Source organism: Crotalus tigris, unplaced genomic scaffold (genome assembly GCF_016545835.1).
Source record: "Crotalus tigris isolate CLP2741 ecotype Arizona unplaced genomic scaffold, ASM1654583v1 scf7180000018432.44079421565:4894166, whole genome shotgun sequence".
Lineage (NCBI taxonomy): Eukaryota > Metazoa > Chordata > Lepidosauria > Squamata > Viperidae > Crotalus > Crotalus tigris.
In genome coordinates this window covers 702,398-726,373 of record NW_024096999.1, presented here as the reverse complement: position 1 = coordinate 726,373, position 23,976 = coordinate 702,398, and the positions used below count along the sequence as shown (strand labels likewise).

At 42.2% G+C, this 23,976-nt stretch overlaps 1 protein-coding gene across 3 annotated transcripts; it reads left to right on the top strand.

The window, feature by feature from the left end:
* The first annotated feature begins 672 nt into the window (after positions 1–672).
* On the top strand, positions 673–23,976 carry MMP2 (matrix metallopeptidase 2). Of its 3 annotated transcripts, XM_039352375.1 has the most exons (15): positions 673–992; positions 1,743–1,908; positions 2,037–2,152; positions 5,283–5,509; positions 7,942–8,090; positions 8,971–9,099; positions 9,192–9,365; positions 12,677–12,850; positions 13,069–13,242; positions 14,519–14,674; positions 14,958–15,087; positions 17,092–17,228; positions 19,978–20,137; positions 20,614–20,723; positions 22,864–23,976. In XM_039352375.1, exons 4-15 carry the CDS (start codon positions 5,358–5,360, stop codon positions 22,965–22,967), a joined length of 1,749 nt encoding a protein of 582 aa, XP_039208309.1. In that variant the 5' UTR covers positions 673–992; positions 1,743–1,908; positions 2,037–2,152; positions 5,283–5,357; the 3' UTR covers positions 22,968–23,976. The 3 variants fall into 3 exon arrangements, with proteins under 3 accessions (XP_039208309.1, XP_039208308.1, XP_039208306.1); XM_039352374.1 differs by having other exon boundaries at positions 673–958; positions 1,743–2,152; XM_039352372.1 differs by having other exon boundaries at positions 1,743–2,152.

The window sequence follows — 23,976 nt, the reverse complement described above, 5'->3', positions numbered from 1 at the left end:
AGAAAGAGAAAGTCTTGACTTTTCAAATTAAGTAACAGAATTGTAAGAGGAAGAAAGAAAGAAAGAAAGAAAGAAAGAAAGAAAGAAAGAAAGAGAAAGTCTTGACTTTTCAAATTAAGTAACAGAATTGTAAGAGGAGAAAGAAAGAAAGAAAGAAAGAAAGAAAGAAAGAAAGAAAGAGAAAGTCTTGACTTTTCAAATTAAGTAACAGAATTGTAAGAGGAGAAAGAAAGAAAGAAAGAAAGAAAGAAAGAAAGAAAGAAAGAAAGAAAGAGAAAGTCTTGACTTTTCAAATTAAGTAACAGAATTGTAAGAGGAAGAAAGAAAGAAAGAAAGAAAGAAAGAAAGAAAGAAAGAAAGAAAGAAAGAAAGTCTTGACTTTTCAAATTAAGTAACAGAATTGTAAGAGGAGAAAGAAAGAAAGAAAGAAAGAAAGAAAGAAAGAAAGAAAGAAAGAGAAAGTCTTGACTTTTCAAATTAAGTAACAGAATTGTAAGAGGAGAAAGAAAGAAAGAAAGAAAGAAAGAAAGAAAGAAAGAAAGAAAGAGAAAGTCTTGACTTTTCAAATTAAGTAACAGAATTGTAAGAGGAAGAAAGAAAGAAAGAAAGAAAGAAAGAAAGAAAGAAAGAAAGAAAGAAAGTCTTGACTTTTCAAATTAAGTAACAGAATTGTAAGAGGAAGAAAGAAAGAAAGAAAGAAAGAAAGAAAGAAAGAAAGAAAGAAAGAGAAAGTCTTGACTTTTCAAATTAAGTAACAGAATTGTAAGAGGAGAAAGAAAGAAAGAAAGAAAGAAAGAAAGAAAGAAAGGAAGGAAGGAAGGAAGGAAGGAAGGAAGGAAGGAAGGAAGGAAGGAAGGAAGGAAGGAAAGGTGCTTATTTTTGTTTTTCAGCCAAGGGAACCAGACTTTTCTGAAGATGCTTCCATGATTATTTGGCCAGCATGACTATATACACAGAGGTGCATGGAACACTGTTACTGTCCCACCAAAGTGGTACCTATTTATCTACTCACGTTTGCATGTTTTTGAGCTGCTAGGTGGGCAGGAGCTGGGATAAGGAATGGGAGCTCACCCTGTCATGCAACGCTCCGGTCACGAACCTGGACTGTCAGCTTTCCAGCTGAGAAGCTCAGCATCTTTTAACCACTGAGCCATCAGGCTCCTGTCCTACCATAAAATAAAACAGAACAAAATTCTTTGGCCTCTTTATTAGCAAGAGAGAAAGGCATTTCCTGTTAAATTTGCAAAGAAGTTACGAAGATAATCAAATGGGTTATTGATCCAGCTATTCTTTACCTTAATGCCTATTTCAAGAATTCAAGCATTTAAGGACACCTTCAACCTACAGATTTATCCACCCACCCCGTAGTTGATTCCTTTGAGATGGTTTCAGTTGATCTGTCCCAGGTCAAAAGAGAAGACAAACTCTCCTGTAGTTTGGTGTCAGACTAAACCTGCTTTTTGTAGCTTCTAAAAAACACAATGGAAAGATTCCTTGATTCCTCTCCCAGCCTGCGACCTTATTTAACATCTAACTGCAGAAGTAGAGCAACTTTTTTCCTAGGCATTCATTTCATTCATTCCAGGGTTAATCTTAATTAATGCTCGTCTAGTCTCTCCTGATTTCTGGCTTTCCTTTAAGATAATAGTTTGCACAAGCTACCTTAAAAAGTGGTGGTGGTGGTGGGGGGGAAACCACATCCAGCCTGACTGAGTCCACATCTGGTTTTTTCTTTCCTTCAGACTTCCTTTGGCAGCAGCTTAGGAGCCTGCGCATCTGGGGATGTTTGAAAGCATACAAAGGAATTGCTGGAGCAAGCAGAAGTGAAAAAGCTCTGAAGAGAGTGAGGATGTGTTCATAAAAAAAACGGAGCAAAGAGGTTTTACAACTCCACTCTCTCTCCCCAAGGTATCCTTGACCGTGCAGGTCTACAAGGAAAGAGAAAAAACTGGAGAAGATGAAGGAAAACATTTCTTTCAGGATTGTGGACTGCGTTTTAAAAATCCTTCTGATCCTGCTCTCCATTTTAAATACAGCTTCTGCACCTCCACCGCCCACCTTCAGGCAATCGGAAGACGTAGCCTTGATCCCATCACCCATCATTAGGTTTCCAGGTGACGTTTCCCCCAAAACTGACAAAGAATTGGCATTCGTAAGTTGAGCTTGTTGTTGTTGTTGTTGTTGTTGAAATAGTTTGCAATTTCTGTGCAAGATCTGGATCCATATCTCCTTCCAAAGTTACAGACCAGAGATCAAAAAATAGTTGGCAGACCGACTGACTTCTTGGTCTTAGAAAAGCTTTTCTTTCTTTTTCTTTCTTTCTTTCTTTCTTTCTTTCTTTCTTTCTTTCTTGTAGAAAAGCTTCTTTCTTTTTCTCTTTCTCTTTCTTTTTCCTTTCTTTCTTTCTTTTCCTTTCTCTCTCTTTCTTTCTTTTTCTTGTAAAGCCAAGTCAAAACAGTGTAATTTTGAGCAATCTCACTCCAGAAAGTCTATCACGAGATTTCTGAGGCTTGAATAAACAAATCTGAAGCAAACCCTACAGTTTTTTTTTTCCAGGATGACCTGTAATTTGCTTGTAAGTTGTTGTTGTTTTTTTCTCTTTTACGTGTGTATAAAATATAAGCTTTAAGAATCGGGACTTCCATCTGGATGATTTTCTTGCTCTGTTTTTTTCTTAATGTATTACTTATGCATAGTCGGAGAGGCCCACTTACTATTTAAAGCTTAATTTTTCAGCCAACTTACTAACAAGTCCCAAAACTCATCTTGAAAGGCAGTAATTGCCCCTTAGAGCTCTGCCAGAGTTATGTTTGTAGCAAATCTGTTGGAGAGGGGGCCTATAAAATGTTTCGTATTATAATTACGATTCCTCATCTGTTCAGTGACTCTTTAAAAGTTGACTGTCTAGAAAATAAGTTAGGAGAAACACGCTTCGTTGACTTGCACAGTAGTAGCTGAGAGTTTATTTATTTACTTAGAAGATGTAGATGCTTGCCCACTCACTCACAGGGATTCTTGAGCAGCTTGCAAACAATAAAAAAACCCCAATGTAAAAAAGAATAAAAATAAGAAACCTCCAACGAAGAGTGGGTTACTTTATTGTGTAAATTCCTCTGTTTTCTCTTGAGCTTCATCATGATATAACACTGCAGTCAAATTGCAGGATTCAAATTCTAGTACCGATAAAGGAGAATATTTATAGCTCAGGGTTGAAATGAGGGGTCCTTGGTGCTCTCTGAGCCTGGTGATTTTCTTACAGACGTTTTATTACCCAACTAGGTAGCATCATCAGTGCTAAAAGGGAGAGGGGTTTGCAGAGAGGAGGAGGAGAAGGGAGGAAGAAGAGGAAGAGGAAGAGAAAGAGGAAGAGGAAGAGAAGAAGAACTGTCAGATCCTTGGTGCTCTCTGAGCCTGGTGGTTTTCTTGCAGACGTTTCATTACCCAAACTAGGCAACATGATCAATGCTAGTTGCTAGTTTATCACTAGCACTGATGATGTTACCTGGTTTGGATAATAAGACTTCTGCAAGAAAATAACCAAGTTCAAAGAACACCAAGAACCCCTCAAATCCTAGTCCCATTGGGTTACTGGACTCTGGACTTTAGCTTGTAGCTGAAGAGCAAGCTCTATTAATTTGCCTCTATAATTAAATTGCATTGAATTCTGAATAAAGCTCTGATGATTATAGGCATGAACCACTGGGTGTAGATAATCTGCCCTTGTAGGAGGAAAAGTGATGGTAAATACCTTTTTAAAACGCTCTCTTCTTCTAACTATCACTGGATTTGAGTTCCCACCCTTCTGAGGAGGGCAAGCAACAGACGTTGTCGCATAGAAGATATATATTAATGGTGAGCAGGTAGTCCTCAGCTTATGATTGTTCGTTTGGCCATCGCTCAGATTTACAATGGCATTGGAAAATGTGATTTGCAACCGGTCCTTGCGTCCACAACCACTGAATCCTCTTCACAGTCATGTGAAGAAAAATTTGGCCCTTGGCAACCAGCACGTCTAGCATCCTGGAGATCACGTGATTTCCGTTTGCAACCTTCCCGGGGGCAAAGTCAATGAGAGAAGCTGGATTCACCAAACAACCACATGATTCCCTTAGAACTGCAGTGATTCGCTTAACAAGTGTGGCAAAAAAGAGGAGATCTTGTCAGGCACTTAACAACCGACTTGCTTAGCAGTGGAAATTCTGGTCCCAAGTGTAGTCGTAAGCCGAGGATTACTGTAGTTTCAAGACCAACAGGTTCTCCCCCCCCCCGCTAGGGTTGTTCATGGAAGGCTGAAAGTTGCAAAGTCTCCATGTAAAGTGGGCGAAAGACTGCAGAACATTAAGAATGAAGGACTAACTCAAGACTAGAGTTGACCCTTCTATTCTTGTTCAAAGCCTTTGACCTAACTCAGTGATGGCAAACCTTTTAGAGACCGAGTGCCCCAAAACCACCCCGCCCCCGCCCTGCCCGCCACCCCATGCCCCGCCTGCCCACAGGGCCACCCACCTCCACGGCCCACTGCAACAGTTCATCCAGGCGGCCCAGCAACGCCATGGTGGCCACACACTCCACCCACGCCCTGCAGCATCATCTGCACATGACGGAGCACAAGGGCGGAGTCTTGTCCCCACTACCCAGCTGCCATGTCCTTGGCTGCGCTGCTCTGTGTGGGCTGTGCCCGGGGGCGACTCTCTGGGGGGGGCTGTTGGTGAGGAGGGAGCCGTTGGGGGAGGCAGGGCTAGGGCGAAGGCACGCGTGCCCACAGAGAGGGCTCTGAGTGCCGCCTCTGGCACGCATGCCATAGGTTTGCCACCACTGACCTAGCTGTTATTCCCAACCATAGATATCATCAAGGTGAACTCAAGTTATGGTCAAAAAGCCCAAGTGGCAGCCATGATGGAATGACTGAACCTTTGCCTGTTTGGGTTTATGTTTGGGATCGATTTGTGCAGGATCCTGGCTCCCCTCTTTACCTTTTGTCACCCCAAGACACTCTTCTATCATATTATTATACAAAGCAAAAGTTCATTGCCCATCCTAGTCTTGATGTTGACATCAGCTTCAGAGATGACTTAATTAACATGAGACACGCCGACAGATTCATTTAGCCAATTGGGCCAAAGACAAATGCAGAATTAGGCAACTGTAGGGCTGATCTTTGGGTGGGGGGGGGATCAACGTTTGAAAATTTGGTTTGTTTTTTCAACAAGAGAGGTAGAGATTGAGATCCATTTCTTTCTTTCTTTCCATTTTCACTGCCTGTCTTTTCTTCTCTCCAAAAGCAATACCTCAACAAGTATTATGGATGTCCCAAAGATAATTGCAACCTACTAGTCCTGAAGGACACTTTGGTGAAAATGCAGAAGTTCTTTGGGCTTCCTCAGACTGGTGAACTGGACCAAAACACTATAGAAACCATGAAAAAGCCCAGGTGTGGCAACCCAGATGTGGCCAATTATAATTTCTTCCCCAGGAAACCAAAATGGGAGAAAAACCTGGTCACATATAGGTAGGTACCAACTGGCACAGTGTCTTCTGAACATAATTACCCCAAGAAGGAAAACATGGATCTTCTAGTTGTTCCAACCACATGGAGGAACGATCATCAGCTTTTAGAGGAGCTTCCATCTCCAAATGCAGTGATCTATGACTTGGTAGAGGTTGAAAGTGTTTCCTGAAGATCCAATATTTGTTTTCTCCACTGGTCCTATGCATGCAATTGCCCAGCAAGGAAACCAGTAGAAAAGTAAAGATTTCTACTCTATTGTTTATTGTTCTCAGTGTTTTTAGAGGAAGACAGAATCCCTCGTAGTACTCACAACGTTTATGTGACAGTCCATAAATCTATAGATCAGCTGTGAACTCTATGCAAGGGGTTGGCAACTGCAGAAAAAATGATTAGCAGGCTGGAGGCTTAAACATATAAAAGAACGGTTACAGGAATTGAGTATGACTAGTTTAATGAAAAGGACTAGAGGGGATGTGATAGTACTGTTCCTATATTTGAGGGGTTCTTACAAAGATTAGGGGGTCAAAGTATTTTCCAAAGCACCAAAAGGCAAGACCAGAAACAGTGGTTGGAAACTAGAACCTAGAACTAAGGAAAAATTTCCTAATGGTGAGAGCAATTCAAGAATGGAATAGCTTGTCTTCAGAGGTTGTGGGTGCTCCATCACTGAAGGCTGGACAACCATGTGTCTGAAATGATATAGGGTTTCCTGGTTGTGCAGGGGGTTGGACTAGATGACCAACAAGGTCCCTCCCAACTCTATTATATCACATTCTATAGGCTGTAGGTCTTTCCAGAAACTTTAGTGGAGACAAGGGGTCCTCCATGCCAAAGAGAGCCAACTTCATCCTTCCACTGACTATTCTTTAAGAAAAGGGCCGTCTTCTTATTTGAAAGCTTGCAGCATCCTTCCAGAACACTGTCATTTTTAAGAATAGAATCTCTCTCTCTTTTTTTCTTTAAGGAAAAAAAAAACCTTAAAACTTGCATTCTGTTGAACTTCATGGAACAACATACCACAGGCTCCAATATGTCTGCCTTTCTCTTCTTAGAACTTTTGATTTGGCCACTTTGAGCTGGAGATGATATTAACCCCGCAGCCGTGTTGTGTCTGCAGCAACAGAGTCGAGCAGAAATTACAGGGTGACGAGGGAAGGAGATATTTGAAACGGCTCTTCGTAGTCCGTTGCTTGCATAAGGTTCAGGCAGAAGAAATATACTTTTTTTAAAAAAAAATTAAATTCCATCTCTGTGTTTACAAGCGCCCTCCTTTTCTGCACCTCATTGAGATGACTTGACTGGCCAGGAATTAGCTGTGGAACAAAAAGCAAATTGGCCAAATGATTTGGGAGCAAATCCAATGAAACAGAGTTTTGTATATAACACACAGCTAACAAGGGAGTTTTCTTTTGTCTGCTTGAAAAGAGGGTTAAATTTTAGGATGCCTAAAGTTATTCCAAGCTGACTGGTCAAGTTTTGCAGATCCTAGTCAGTTCAGGATGATTCAGCAGATAAATTTGCAAACGCAGGTACAGGAAGATTAGAGAGTGATGTTTTCAAGAATGCAGATTCCTTCTCCCCTCACCCCCAGGAAGGAAAGGAAAGGAAAGGAAAGGAAAGGAAAGGAAGGAAGGAAGGAAGGAAGGAAGGAAGGAAGGAAGGAAGGAAGGAAGGAAGGAAGGAAGGAAGGAAGGAAGGGATTTTATTCACCATCAGAAATTTAAAAAAAAACAGGAGGAATGGGGGTGAGGAGGTGGAGAAGGAAGGAGAAAGAGAGTGAAGAGAAAGGAGATGAAGAAAGAGAGAAGAAGGAAGGGAAGGAAGATGGAGACAATGAGAAGGAAGGGAAATGGAGAAGGAGAAGGAGAGGGAAGGGAGATAGGGAAAGGAAGAAGGAAAGTGAAGAGAAAAGAGATGGAGAGGAGGAAGAGGAGAGTGAAGGAAAAGGAGATGGAGACAAGGAGAAGAAGGAAGAAGGGAAATGGAGAAGGAGAAGGGAGACGGAGATAAAGAAAGGACGATGGAGACAGGCAAGAGGGGAGTGAAGGGAAGGGAGAAAAGAGAGAAAGGGAAACAGAAGGAATAGCTTTGGAAATTAATTCCCTTTCTGCATCTGCTAGTGCTATCTGCAGACTCTGGCCCATTGCACCATTAAACGAATGGGTCTATGTGCAGGATTAAGTGTGTGAGGTCTATCACAAAGACGTTAAATGTTCTCTTGTCTGGCTATGTAAGGGAGAATTACTGAGAACTATAATTCTGCAGTAACAAAATGGGTCCCCTCCAGGGCTTGAAACCCAAGAGAACAGATGAAATTATTTCTGCTGCCCTCTGGTGGCCGTCCAACTTTTTGCAGCCCAGATGAGATAGAATTGAGTTGGAGCTCTGTGTCATTCTGTATTGTTGCTGATGATCCTTATTTTTGTCCTAAGAATTTTAGGCTATACCCCAGATCTGGATTCTGAAACGGTTGATGATGCGTTTGCCCGAGCCTTCAAAGTCTGGAGTGATGTCACGCCTCTGGAATTCTCCCGAATTCACGATGGAGAGGCAGATATCATGATCAACTTCGGACGATGGGGTAGGCCAATAATACTACAGCATCTCGGTTCCTACGCGATCTTCTGGGTTGAGAAAATTTGCCTTGGCTTGACCCCAGTGAATAAGTAACCCACTATAAAAACCCACTAGTGTGTGTTTCAAATGGCTCCAAATCAAATCCACCAGACCTTTGACCTGCAAGGTGGCAAAGAAGCCACAGGCAACCTCAGGAACCACCAGTAGAAAAGTGGTGAATGAAAGGGTTATGCCCTTACCGGAGTCCTCCTTTTCAAAGGAAAAAATAAATCTGTAAAATAAAGGAGGTTTCTGTGCCCAAGGAGAACATGAAGACTTGCAACATTAGAAAAAAGATATTGAGACTCTGGAAAGAGTGCAGAGAAGAGCAACAAAGATGACTAAGGGTCTGGAGGCTAAAACATATGAAGAACGGTTGCAGGAGTTGGGTATGTCTAGTTTAGTGAAACTCTAGTTATTCTATTAACAACTGGATTCCTTAATCACTGATAGACACTGGAATGGATGGCTTTACTCAATCCTGGACACAAACAAGATCAAAATAAGGGAATTCCACCTCTCTCAAGTGTTGCTTAAGATCTCATGAAGTTAACCCGTTTGTTGCTCTCAGAAATCACAGTCTGGATTACAGAAGCCTTTGCTGGATCCTTCAAAATCCATTTTCGTTCATCTGCCCTTCTACTCAAGAGCTCAAGAGTGAATGGATGTGTACCTTTCTGATCCATCTCCTTTTGGGCTAGTAAATTTGAATCCTATTTACCCTCACATCAGTGCAATTCTCGGGTTTCCCCCTACCGCAAAAATAACTCTTAAATTAGTACTCCTGTCCCAAAGATATCATGATGCCAGTATCCACCATTTTGTTTTTGTTCCTTATTCTGCAGAGCATGGTGATGGGTATCCTTTTGATGGTAAAGATGGTCTTCTGGCCCATGCTTTTGCTCCTGGACCAGGGGTTGGAGGTGATTCCCATTTTGATGACGATGAACTTTGGACTCTGGGTGAAGGTCAAGGTAAGGCAGCCCTTTTGGCTTCAGAACATACTCAACTGTCATTGGCTGCTGTTATTTTTCTGCTGATGGGTCCTCTGTCTTCTCCTTCCAAGTGGTCAGGGTGAAATACGGCAATGCAGATGGAGAGTTTTGCAAATTCCCCTTCCTGTTTAGTGAGAAGGAATACAACAGCTGCACCGATGCAGGGCGAAGTGATGGATTTCTCTGGTGCTCGACCACCTACAACTTTGATACAGATGGCAAATATGGATTCTGCCCCCATGAATGTAAGTTGAAGGATGGCTGTGGGGATTTAAGCAGACTGCTTTCATCGGGCGTGGTCTTATGGTCTCATGACAGGGTAGACACGAACCGTTGACTCTTCTCCATCTTCGGGTGTGCTAGTTTCCATAAGTTCCTCTGATCTCCCAAGGGACAATTTGTCCAAGGTGATTAAGATAAAGGGTCAGCACGGTGAGGAGGAGCTGCAAAACGCCACTGAATTTAAAAACTCAGGGAAATGATGAGGTGAAATTAGAATCATGAGTGGGCAGGAAACTAGAATTCCTGAAAAAACCATCCAACTCCAAATGCCAGCTTTATCACTGCACAAGTTCTCCGTACCAGACATTTCTCTGCTCGGCTGTTATCAAAGAGAAATAATAGTAAGCAAATGTCCATTTCCCGTGAATGAAGGCAAATATACATATCCCAGGGGATAATGTTGCAGGATCCAGTCTGGGTCAGTCACCAGGACTAGAGTCTTGGTGAGCTTTCAGATTAGTCTTCCGAGCTTTCAGATTCATACTGGAGCCCATCCTGGGGGAACTTCTCCCTCACCAGAATGGAGGCAGAGAAGTTCCCAGGAGTTGGGCTCCAGCACGTGTTCAAAAGCTGAAGAAAACTAAACTTCTGGTCTTGGTGACCAACCTAGATTGGATCCTGCAAATGCCCATTTGTGTGCTATATCTGGACCAGCAGACATCCAACGCGGGAATGGCCACTGAGATTCAGCCTTGTCCACCTCACAGAGATTTAATTAATATTAGACTTATATGCCACCCATCTTGCCTAGAGGCAACTCTAGGCAGCCTACAATCCATCAAAGAACCAGATAAAAAACCAAAAACAATAAATATTAACACCAAAGATACCCGTACACTAGGGCTACCGTGAAGACAATTTTCTATTAAAAATAGAGGGTTTCCCCTTGATATATTGGGAACTAGGATTATGTTGTTTTTTTTGTTTTGTTTTGTTTTTTGCAATGAGTTCATAAAATTAGAAGATTGTAGCGAGGCTTGGCAGATATTTTGCATTTAACGAAGAAGAAACTGGAAACACCAGGGCTTGGATTTTGGAGACAGATCAGGAGCTTTTGTGTGTGACGCATTTTTTTTGTCAGAATCACTGAGTAACAACAAACCCACAGATGGTCCTTGTTAGACAAATAGTGGCATTGTTCACATGATTATTCCAAAACATTGTTTTCTAAAAGCTGCCTAAGAAATGCAGATGTTACAAGAGCAGACAAGAGCGAGTCTTCTAAATGTCAATGCGTTAGAGTTCATCTCACTCAAAGGTCCCTACACACCACCGCATGCGGTGTCTCTTCTCCAAGGTTATATAGATTCTCTGAAGATGCAAAACCCCAAACCCTTAGGAAGTGTTATTTTATGTGAGACCTCCCTCCCTCCCCTCCTTCCTCCTTCCTTGCTTCCATCCCTCCCTCTCCCTTCCTCCCTCATCTTCCTTCCTTCCTTCCTTCCTTCCTTCCTTCCTTCCTTCCTTCCTTCCTTCCTTCCTTCCTTCCTTCCTTCCCTTCTTCTTTCTTTCTTTCCTTACTTTACCCTACCCTACCCTACCCTACTCATTTCTTCCCTTTCCTTCTTCACTAATCCCTTCCCTTTTTAAAGAAATATCACAGGTAAATGTAACAATAAATCAGCCCCTCAATTCAATTTTTTTGTACCGCAACACTCACAAGTCCCAGCTACCAGGGCTAATTCCCATGGATGATGGTGTGGCTGTCACTCGTAATGTATTACTGGTTACAGTTCTAGTGTCTCAGCTTTTACTCTTTGATTTGCGCTCTATAGGAAGGCAGGATTTAAATACCATCAATCATATATATAGAAAAACAAATCTGTGTGTCAAAATATTCCCCCAACCTTCCTCTGACTTTTGACTAACTCTTCAGAAAGAGAGCCATGGAAACTCCAGCTGGGCTGAATGTAACTGCAGACATTTGGATGTTATTGGCAGAAAGAAAAACAAGCCCTATCTCTCTGTAAATCTTATAAATACAGACATACTGGAGAAAGTCTTTGTCTTGAAATTCACCAGGAATTACTAATTTGTACTGTTCTTTCCTTGCCTATTTTGTTTTACGTCTTGTGGCTGTGTGATGATCTATCCGTTGTGTGTGTTACCTTAGAACTAAACTTGGAAATGCTGGTTAAACAGGGAAATAAGAAAGACAGAAGTTTTTTCTTTCATGGATAAATGTTTTGGGAAACCTCCTAAAACCTCACTGCCCTTGGAATGGTGAAACAAGGAAATTGTGTGAACAAATCATAAGACCTTTTGTCCTTTGGGAATTGAGATCCTGCCTTGCAGCATTTCCCCCCATTGAATAAAGTAGATCCTCTTTTTAATTATTGTTATGGTTGTTCCAGTTTTAGAGTTGTCTCTGCTATCAAAGCTAGTCAAAAGCTGCTAAAAGAGAAACAGAGGATTTGGAAACTTTCGGTGCCTGTGCTTACTAAACATAAAAAGCCTTCTTTGGACGTTGAGGCAATGACTATTTCCAGAAACACTGCATTAAGTTTCCATACTTTCCCCCCCCTAAATGTTCAGTGGTTAAACTAATAAGATATGCTGTTAAAGGCCAACCCTGGCCAAGTTTATAGCCCAAAACTGCTTCCCTAGAAAATGAATATGTCTGTCTTAAACAGCCTCTGTTCCCTTTCCATTCGCCAAAGAAAAGCTATTGTAAACAAAGTCTTGGATCTCAGATGCTTGCTACATTCAGACATGCATCTTAACTAGCATTGCTAGAAGAGTCTTCTGCCCAAACAAGAACGTAGATCGAAGGTTGAGGCAACCCATTCTCAAATCAGTAGCAATCTAGAAAAGTCAAAGAATGGCATCTGTTGCATGAATGACAGACACCAGCTACAACAGGTTGTGGTGAAGAATAGTGGTGATGTGTGGATGTGTCACACTTTAACTAGCTTCAGCTTTTTGAAGAAACAGTCTGATAAAAAGTGCAGGCTGGATATTGACTAGAGCTGTGTTTCTCAACTTTGGGAATTTTAAGATCCATGGACTTCAACTCCTAGAATTCCTCCATAGTTTGCATTAGTTCGTACTACTGTTAGGAAGACTTCCAAAACTTTCAAAAATTCTATATCTAGAGAGAAAAGAAAGGAAAACCATCACCCCCACCTTATTTTGCTTTATACATAAATCATATGTCAATCAGGGACCCTTCAGAATGAGATTCTTTTCACAAAATGTCTTGTTTCTAGCATCCAGTTGCCAACTTGGAAAGATGTTGCCATGGATTTAATTGCATGCCTCTTATCCTTTATAGCTCTTTTCACCATGGGTGGAAACTCCGATGGGCAACCGTGCAAATTCCCTTTCATGTTTGAGGGAAGATCCTTTGACAGCTGCACAACAGAAGGAAGGCAAGATGGATATAGATGGTGTGGCACTACTGAAGATTATGACCGGGACAAGAAATTTGGATTTTGTCCAGAGACAGGTAAGAGGATTTTTGCTACAATTGGCATGAGTTTGTTTGGAGGAACGCAGCCCTACCATCCCCTTCTCCAGCGTCATCAGCTACAAATTACAGGATCCTAGAAATCAAAGCAATCATTCATAATAAGGACAATAAAACTTCCGAATGACAAGGCAAGAATTTGATAGTATACTATTAACCGTTCCTGCTTTGATCTGATTTTGTTTATTTTAATGCAGCAATGTCTACCGTTGGTGGGAACTCTGAAGGACAACCTTGTGCTTTTCCTTTTATATTCCTTGGGAATAAATATGATTCTTGTACCACTTCGGGACGTCAAGACGGGAAGATGTGGTGCTCTACAACTAGTAACTATGATGAAGATCGCAAATGGGGATTTTGCCCAGATCAAGGTAGAGAGTTTTCTCCTCTTCCTCCTTTTTATAAATGTACAGCATTTCTTCCAATTCCTCCAAGGGATCAAAAACTTGGCCAGGAATGCACCGTAGTTTTAATGGAGCAAAACAGAGCAGAGGTCAAAGAATAAAAAAACACAGTTCTTACAAAACAGCCCACTCTTGCATCGCTTTCTTATGTTTCAAAGCTAGCAAAATAGGTTAAAGTTTTAGATTGCATCTCAACACATCCTTCGTGAATCAAAACATTTCACTTGCAAGCTTCCTTCATTCTCAGAAGTATAGTTGAGATCATCAAATGTCCAGAAAGAATTGCAAAAACAAAACACCAAAACAGCCTAAGAAACTCACAAATGAGTCAAGCGTGAAGTTACCCGTAAATCATTCCTTCTCACAAAGTTTCCCAACAGCTGGATCAGGGATGTTTGAATGTGGCTGAAAAGTAGAGTTTAGATACCATGTGCCTCTTCATCGTCAGTTTTGAATTGTACAGTACTCGGTATATTTTGTGAACCCAGCTTTTGGCACTTCTAAGTTTTGGTTTATGACTTCATGCAAGTTACGAACACCAGCAACTATGGTTTATCAGCAAAACATGGCTTAACACTAAAAACGTACAACTTTGTTTGACGGTTACACTTTTTTTTAGTAATTTAGGTGGGCTTGCTTGAAAATGAAGCAGGGAGGAAAGGATATAGTTGGGGTGATAATCCCCACATCCTGAGGATCTGGCATTAAGCCAAAGATCGGAACGAATTCTACAGATGTATATATATACACATACATGATGCTTTCTTCAAGATTGTATGTGCCGTTGCATGAAAGGGGTTTATTATATGTTATGGTCTTCAATTCAGTATGCACAGATCAAAGATAATAGTTTTCATGTTTCCCTTGTACCCTTTGTATCTATTAGGGGGCTAAAGGCTGAAGCACTAGAAATAATAAACTGAAATTTTGGTATTGATCATAGTCCTTTCTCTGTTAGATTCATTTGCACCATTATGATATAACAGAATAACAGAATATCATGCATTCAGTTCTGCAACCGTTTCTTCCGAGCAGATAAATTGTTTAGCAATGAGCTACAGCATCCAAATATCATGGACAATTGTTCAGAGCAGTTGTTACATCTTCTGTCTTAGATGTCTTCAAAGTACCATAAACTGCTTTTTTAAAAAAAAAAAAAAAAAAGTGGTTAGACTAACTTTCCAAAGAGATCTATGGACAATACCATCTAGCAGCCATAAAAAGCTGACTTATTTTCTTTCAGGCTACAGTCTTTTCTTGGTGGCTGCTCATGAATTTGGCCACGCAATGGGACTGGAACATTCTGAAGATCCTGGTGCGCTCATGGCCCCCATTTACACCTATACCAAGCACTTCCGTCTTTCTCAAGACGACGTTCAAGGAATCCAGGAACTTTACGGTGAAGCTCGCAGTTGGTTAAAACATATCGGAAACATTTGATTCCGTATCATTATTAATCTTGGTGTTCAAGCTTTTCCAGGAGAACCTAACATGGTAGAATAATCCTGGTGAATCATGTAAAGAAAACCAGGTGCCCCCTTCTTTTTCTTTTCCTCTTCTGTGTTATGAGACACTTTATTATTATTATTATTGGCACTACCAGACTATATTGCTTCTCTTTTTGACCTCTACGCTTACAACAAGAACGTCTGCCTTGTTGTTGACTTTTTCTTGATTTGCAGGGGGTTCTACTGATGTTGGACCAGGCCCAAAGCCAACCCTTGGACCAGTCACGCCTGAACTTTGTGGCCAAGATCTTGTCTTTGATGCCGTGGCTCAGATAAGGGGTGAAATCTTTTTCTTCAAAGACAGGTGAGTGGGGGCCGGAGAAAGGTCTATTAGGTATTTATCTCCTCCCTTACTCTCCAGAAATCTAGAGAAGGTCCCTTCTTTTTCCCACACTCTTCTGTGGCTGGAGACATGTTTTACATGCTGGTTAGTCTGTTGAGGGCAATAGAAGAAGGGGACGACAGAGAATGAGATGGCTGGATGGAGTCACTGAAGCAGTAGGTGTGAACTTAAATGGACTCCAGAAGATGGTGGAGGACAGGAAGACCTGGAGGAGCGTTGTCCATGGGGTTGTGATGGGTCGGACACGACTTCGCAATTAACAACAACATAACAACAACAGTCTGTAGCTCTGTAGGCCATTCTCACATACCCTTACAGGTAATCCTTGACTAACAATATTTTGTTTAGTGACTATTCAGAGTTACAACTGCACTGGAAAAAGTGACAATTTTCCAGATTTATGACTATTGCAGCGTCCCCGTGGTCAGGTGATCAAAATCCAGACGTTTGGCAATTGACTCATATTTATGACGGTTGCAGTGTGTCCCGGGGTCATGGGATCCCCTTTTGTGACCTTCTGACAAGCAAAGTCAATGGGGAAGCCACATTGACTTAACAATTGTGTTGCTAACTTAACAACCGCAGAGATTCCCGTAACAACTGCAGCAAGAAAGATTGCAAAATGAGGCAAAATTCGCTTAATAATTGTCTCGCTTATTAGCAGAAATTTTCGGGCTGAATTGTGATGGTGAGTTGAGGACTACCTGCACAAGGAGCCATGCTTTGTGTGACAATAGCTGGATGGGGACCATGTTTAATTCCCTAATGAAAGCTCTAACAGTTGCGTTTGCACAATAGGCTAAGCTGGGTTACTATAAACCTTGGTTGTTTGGGAGAAGAGTTTAGTTTTAAATTCAAGGTAGTGTCATAACATGCACAATGAAAGAGCGCTTACAAAAAAAAACAACCAAGTTTAACGTGGGAATTGGACCAACGTGTTGAAATTGTCAACTGAGGTCATGTCACTATTACAGCTATAAAGTTGGGGGGGGGGATTTCACTCATCCAGAGAACTAGCTCTCCCTTAAAAATGAAAACAAAAAACAGATAATGCAACTGAGAACTGTAATCTGACAAGCCATTTGCTCAATATCTATCAAATGGCAGCTTTGTCTTATTATACAGCTTTTGCAGACTTGTTGCGTGAAAAATGGGCCAGCTGGTTCCAGCTATTAGTTCTGGAGTTCTTTAAACAAAATGAACTGCTCATCAGAGAGGGAGGGAGGAAGAAAAAAAAAATACACAATAACGTTTTTATTAACATCCTGTCCCATAATTTCCTACATACTGCTGCTGAAATCAAACCAGAGTTAGGGTTTTTTTGTTGTTGTTTTTTGCAGCGTTCATAAATCGAAAGAGGGTAGCAAGCTCAACAGCTTCTAAATTGCTCCTTTCATTCCTCTGATGAACAGTTTTAATGTTCCCGGGTTTCATTTACAGCCAAGCTGTTTGATCGATGATTATTAGATTTGATCTTTTTTAGTTGCTACGATCATAATCTTCCAGAGTAATGGAATACAATACAAATGTTGGCTTTTGCCAAACGCGTATCCATCTGTTCGGCGTACAGCGAAGGAGAAGGCTGAAAGAGTTTAAGTGCCTTGTAAATGAGTTTATTTGCTAGGATAATTGAAGCACCCGCTATTCCATCTTTCTTGCTTGCTTTGTTGTTGTTGTTGTTCTTTGCTAAGAATTAATGTGAGTGTTGGAGAAAATTGTTATAAATGGTAAATGTCTGGGCACAACACATTAAGAAATTCATGGGACAAGCCCCACCAATAAAAGATTGATGCATTGAATAATAACAAAGGCCCCTGTACTTTAATGTTTATGCTACTAGTAGAATGTAAGCATTGTTGTAGATGTGTGTTTGTGTGTCTGTGCTTGTGTACACATGAATGCACTTTGCTCAGTTGGATTAAAAAGCACATCTGCTAATAAAGTTGCTTGTAACTTTTCGGCTAGATTCTTCTGGAGAACAGCTAATGAAAGGAGCCGGCCAACGGGACCTTTGCTTGTTGCTGTTTTTTGGACTGATGTTCCAGAAAAAATTGACGCTGTCTATGAAGCCCCTCAGGAAGAGAAGTCGGTATTTTTTTCAGGTAGGGTTGGGCTGAAATCATCTAAACACACACACACACACACACAAACACACACACACACACACACATACACGCACGCATGCACACGGACGTCTGTAAAGCTAACTGCCCCAGTTAGACGTTCTTCAGAAGATTTGGCCTCCAAGGTCCAGAAATTGTAACTGGGAAGATGTTCTAATGTCACACTGTTGCTTAGTCCATGATTATTTTATGCTAGGAAGAAGGAAGCAATTCATTTCTTTAGTAGGTCAATGCAAATTGGCATTCAATTGCCCCGTTTTTGAAGAAGCTGGAATGGACGGTCTGCAGAAGTTGTGGGTGAGCCATCACTGGAGGTTTTTAAAAAGAGATTGGACAGCCATTTGTCCAGCACAATATAGGGCAGTGGTGGCGAACCTGTGGCACGCATGCCAGAGGTGGCACTCAGAGCCCTCTCTGTGGGCACCTGCACTGTTGCCCCAGCCCCGCCTCCCCCATGGCCCCGTCCTCCTCACCAGCAGCCCCCCAGGGGAGAGTTGCCCCCGAGCGCAGTCCGCGCAGAATAGCACAGCCAAGGGCATGGCAGCCAGTCAGCGGGGACAAAACTCTGCCCTCACGCCGTCACACGCAGATGATGCTGCGGGGCATGGGCGGAGGGCGTGGCTGCCATGGCGCTGCTGGGCTGCCATGGCGATCTGCTGCAGTGGGCCATGGAAGGGGTGGGTGGCCATGTAGGTGGGCAGGACACAGAGCGGGGGTGGGCGGGGAGGCGGGGGCAGGTTTGGGGCACTCGGTCTCTAAAAGGCTCACCATCACTGGTATAGGGTCTCCTGCCATGAACAGGGAGTTGGACTAGAACAGGGGTCCCCAACCCCCAGTCTGTGGACCGGTACCGGTCCGCGTCATGCCAGCAACCGGTCCGCACAAACAAACAAAGACCCATCCGTGGGATGCAGGCAACACACAAAACCACGCATCCTCCAGTCCACGGAAAAACCTCTCTCCATGGAACCGGTCCCTGGTGCCCAAAAGGTTGGGGACCTCTGGACTAGAAGACCTCCAAGTCCCTTCCAACTCTGTTATTCTGTATCCTGGTTTGACCCAAACATGGTTATCTTTCCAAAATTGCCCTGCTTTAAATTTTGTAGGGCTGCGTTTCGGTTAGAAACAACCCAACCTTCCCCTCTTCTGTATTTTAGAGAAAAACATTACAAAGGCATGGATAGGTTTTGTACAATAAACTACACAGGGGGTTTAAAAAAGTATGTTGTTGAAACCGGCACAAAATTGCATTCACATTTGAATGCAAAGTATGTTTATATGAAAATGGACTTTTTGTATATCTCGGAGAGGGGCGACACGCAATGAACCAAAGTTTCAACCGCTCGAAAGTTCATCTATTTGCAGAGGATCTATTTTCACGCAGCCACGCCAGGTGATCTGGGAAATCGTTTTCAGTGGTTGCCCCAGACAGACCAAAATGAATAGCAAATCTTTTTGCTCTGATCTGCTACAAGACAACACACAATCAACACAAGAGAGTGAAGGAGAATAAAACGAGTGGGAATGCAGTGAAATTTATTTAAAGGAAGGGGGGGGGAAGTCTTGCAGAGTGAATTTTTTTATAGCTGAATAGCATTTTAATCACCGTATTACATGATAACTGGATATAGCCTAAACACTTCATTTTATAAGTCCATGCTTTATAGCCTCACGTCCTGGATTTTTTTTTAGGAGGAACAAAGATTTAAATGCTATTTATTTATTACTAACTAAATGTATAGGCTAATTAAATTTAGGACAATATTTTTTAACCTTGGTGCATACTGCATCCAGTTTTGGTCGCCTCATTATAAAAGAAGATGTTGAGACTTTGGCAAGAGTGCAGAGAAAAGCAACTAAGACGATTAAGGGCCTGGAGACTAAAATATGAAGAACAGTTGCAGGAACTGGATACAGCTAATCTAGAGAAAAGAAGGACTGGGAGTGACATGATAGCAATGCTCCAGTATTTGAGGGGCTGCCACAAAGAAGAGGGAGTCAACCTATTCTCCAAATCACCTGAAGGCAGGTGAAAAAGCAATGGATGGGAATTAATCAAGGAGAGGAGCAACCTAGAACTAAGGAGAAACTTCCTAATAGTGAGTATCATTAACCAGAGGAACAGGACCCCCCCCCTTCCCTGTGGCCGTCCCTCAAATATTGGAGCACTGCTATCATGTTACCCCTAGTTACTTTTTTCATTTGATGAGTTCGACACACACACACACAAGCTCAGCTTGGTCACCTCCTACAGCCCAACCTCAACGAGTCTTCATGTCTTCTTCTAGTCCAGTGATGGTGGCGGAGGCCTAAAGCGAAAAGGTTTTATAAAACCCAGCTGAAGCCCTAGGACTGGGGCGACAGCGCGCGTGCCCACAGAGAGGGCTCTGAGTGCCACCTCTGGCACCCGTGCCATAGGTTCGCCACCACTGCTCTAGTCAAATCCACAGCCTTTAATTTGCCCAAAGCAGGCAACCACAGAAAGGAACAAACGAAGCAGGAGGACACTTTCCTATGTTGTGCACAATTCTGTCCCGCGTAGAGATAATGTTAAAGAGTAGGGGGTACATTCTGAAATGGACTGTTTGGTCTGTCCTAATTTACCTTCCTAATTTACATAGTTTAGCTTCCCTTCCTGAAATCCAAGACCCTTTGACTGAGAAAACCCCTTTCCCCTTCTTCTCAATCTCAAGAGAGACGGTGAGAACTTGATGCTTTATTTTCCTAGGAAATGAATACTGGGTTTATACAGCCAGCACCTTGGAAAGAGGGTATCCGAAGAGGCTTACCAATCTTGGGCTGCCTCCAGATGTTCAACGTGTCAATGCCGCATTTAACTGGAGCAAAAACAAGAAGACTTACATTTTTGCAGGGGACAAATTTTGGCGGTAAGGAATCCTGCAACTCCAGTGCTGGGAAACCGCAGCATCAGGAAGTTAGGAAAATTGCACCGATTCACACGTTTCCAGCACCTTTTTCCAAGTCCAATTAAGTTCAGAAGATAGAAGGTAGAATTCTTTATTGGCCATGGGTGATTGGACACACAAGGAATTTGTCTCCGGTACAGAAGCTCTTAGTGTACATACAAGCTATGAGTGATAAAACACCATCATAATCCTAAAATACAACCATCATCAATCATAAGATACAAACTCAGTGACAACCATAGGATGCTAAACAAGCAAACAATATAAATCATAACAGGCTACTAAATAAAGTCCATCGACATAAATCATGAGACACAAACAACAAAGTTATAGTAGTCATAAGAAGCTAAGGAAAAAGGCAATTGGAAAGATGAAAAGATGACCAGGATAATAGGTGAGAAAGGAACGTGTGTTTTCTGCTCCTGTGTATTTTACAGATACAACGAAGTAAAGAAGAAAATGGATCCTGGGTTTCCTAAATTAATTGCAGATGCTTGGAACGGTGTCCCAGACAATTTAGATGCTGCCCTGGAAGTCAGCGGAAGTGGTGAGCTGCCATCTTGTTTTCTAAGATTTTTTTTTTAAAATATATATCTGGAAGGGGGTAGGAGAGAGAGATTGATTACTGTACTCCAGCCTGCTACTGCATTATTTTTGGAGACACAGTCGGCTGCTGCGGTCACTGAATAGGCAGACCGCTTTGGCAATCTGCCTGCTTCCAGCGTAAATTTCTCCCTTTGGTGAAAATCTCCCACTGCTGTAAGGAAATTTAGGAAGGGTGACCTTTGCTAAACGTGGCTGGCCTGTCTGGATAACTCGTCTCCAGCAGAGTAAGCCTAACCCCCTTTTTAATGCAGCACAGATTCTAGTTAAGGAATCCTACCTTTATTAGTCAAGCAGGGGAAAAAAAAAAACCTCCTTTGAACCGAATGTCCTAAACAAACGGCTGAGAACTTTTCACAGGGGTTGAGTTGGGAAAGAGGAATGGAAGCTCAAATTCAAGCTTTTAACTTTCTGTCCCCATCTACCACCACCACCCCCTTTTTTTTAAAAGGCATGCTTGAAAAGAAGGGAAGGGGAAAAAAATATTTCCAGTAACATGATTCTTACTGGCTTCTTGAAAGAATAGCCTTCATTCGGTCAAGGTTTTACAATTGCAATGGACCGATTCCTTTAAGCCAGTGGTTCTCAACCTTTTTAATGCCACGACCCCAAACCGAGCATAAGTCGAGGACTACTCAACTGGTGCAGCACCGTTTGCAGACTGGGACTTTTGGTGGGCTCAGCAGGGCAGAGACAGCCTGGACAATTCCTATTGGCTTTTGAAAGCCAATAGAATTAGACTCTATTCAAGAGAGTCTATTCTATTGGCTTTCAAAAGCCAATAGAATAAAAGGGAGTAGCACAGCTAAGGAAAAGGGGGAAAAAATGGCGGACTGCGTTGTTTGGCGACCCCCGTGAAATGGTCGTTCGACCCCAAATGGGGTCCCAACCCACAGGTTGAGAACCACTGCTTTAAGCCCTCATTTATGGATTATGCATTGGGATGGAGATTTGCCTAGCTATCAATCATAGGAAAAAGCTTCTCCCCCGCCCCCCCTGGGGGTGCAACTATAAAAGATGCAGCATTTCCAGAATGGATTGGGAGAAAAATTTGATCTTTTTTGGAGGGGGTGTGTGTGTGATGGTGGTGTTTAGAGGAACTGGGAATGGTGGTCGAAGGGTAGAATGGATATTTTAAACCACGCAGCTTCTGCTGAACTGTATAACCCAAATTGTCCTACTTGGGAAGGGTGACTTTCAACAAATCACAAAAACAATTTCCCTGAGGGTGGGCTCCAGCCTGAGCCCAAAAGCTTGGGGGAATAGATCTTTGCTCCCAGTGATCCACTCAAATTGGGTTCTGAGTGGATCACTGGGCACCTGTATATTTACTTTCGTTCGCAAGTCAAAAAAAAAAAAAGGATGTAACCTTGGAAATGATGGCAATTTCTAGCCCAATCTGGAGATAAGAGATAAGAAGTCTGAAAAGAATGGGGCAGGATTTGGGATGAAGGCAAAAAAAAAAGTGGAAGAATGGTTTCCTTAAACATCTTTGTGGAACATAAAGTAACTTGATGGGTCAGATGGAGATTGAAGAGGAATCACAGAGTTCCCACAGTACTCTACATTACGTTTCCCTAGAGTAGAGCTGATGGTTCAGCAACATCTTATGTCAATGTCTATGGAGATTCTCAGTCAACCAGGTCATAATTATCCCAAAGGTGCTTTTTCACCAGGCCACTGGGCAATGGAAGGATTTATCCTCCTTTCAGACAGCTGGTCATTTGCATTTTTTTAGAGCGTCGTTGAGGCCCACCATCCAGGCAGAGCTGAAGAAGTTTCTTGGATGAGAAGCAAAACATCTTCAAAACAAACAAACAAACAAACAAAAACAGAGAGTCCAGTTACCTCCTGAAAAAGCACCTTTGGAAGCTTACTTTAATTTGTGACTCATAGCATTATGGCAACCCATAACATGATTTATTTTTGGAGGCCTATAAGCACAACCGTTGCTCATCTGGGTTCCCTAGGCATGTGTGAACCCAACCATTGAGCTGACTCCCAGGTTATGTAGGCACCTGCTCTAGCGAGTCACAGAAGTGTGATTTTATGTAAATTGGCTAAGATTTGTTTTCTTCTTACAGGCCACAGCTACTTTTTCAAGGACTGGTACTACCTGAAACTGGAAGATCAAAGCTTAAAGATTGTTAAAGTCGGCAATGTGAAATCAGACTGGCTGGCTTGCTGAGCACATTGACCCCTTTCCTAACCCGCCATTTATATATGTTTTGATGTGTAAGAGTCCTATGCCTTACCCACCATTAGAAATAGAACTATATCCTAATTCAGAGGCTTGTCTGGTACCAGCCCAACCTATTCAATACCACTACTTGAAACAACTGTTTCATCTGATAAAGCACATTGACTTGGAAGCAAGTCCCATCAAATCCTTCCTTCTCCCAAAGCTTGTTAGAATTCAGAATTTGCTAGATTTCTTCTCCTTTCTTTCATCTCAACATTTAAGCTATTTGGACCCGATATTATTGTTCGCTGTTCTAGATTGGCAGGCTACTGCTAAGATACCACAGCAATCTTGTTCCCCTTTTTTGAAACCAATCATTAGCAAACTGTAGGAAGATATCAAAATATACTCCTTAAACAGTGGGGGGATTCAAATAGGTGAACAACCGGTTCTCTGTGTAGATGCCGCTTCCGGAAGTCGATTCTGGGCCTGGGCAACAAAAAATTAGCTACCGGTTCTGCCGAACCAATGCAAACTGGCTGAATCCCACCACTGGTCCTAAATGTAGAAAGTTAGCATGCTAGGAAGTCGGTACCTTCAGCACCGACTCCCAACATGCTACGCTTCTAAATTTAGAGGAGAAAAACGGAGAGTTGAGACTTTTACAGTCTGAAAGAATCAGGCCCAGCAGTGGACAGATCTTGTTCTTCGTGTCAAGTTGGACATGAAATGAAATTATACCAGCATCCTGAATCTTGAGAAAGTTCCAATTACGGAAGCTTTGGAAAGCCTTCAGGCCTCCCAACCTCTAACTCAACTGTTGAAAGGGAGAACTTTATATTCTGAATTTGCCCTCTGAACTTTCCAGGTTGCATTAGGGGTCTTATCAGTTTCAGCTCCGATTCGCTCAAAGGGGCCCTGCTTTTCTTCCGTGAAGAGCTTTGAGCTCTGCCATTCCTTACCGGTTCATTTGTCATTCCTGTTTCTTTTTTACACGGTGTTGCAAAAAAAAAAA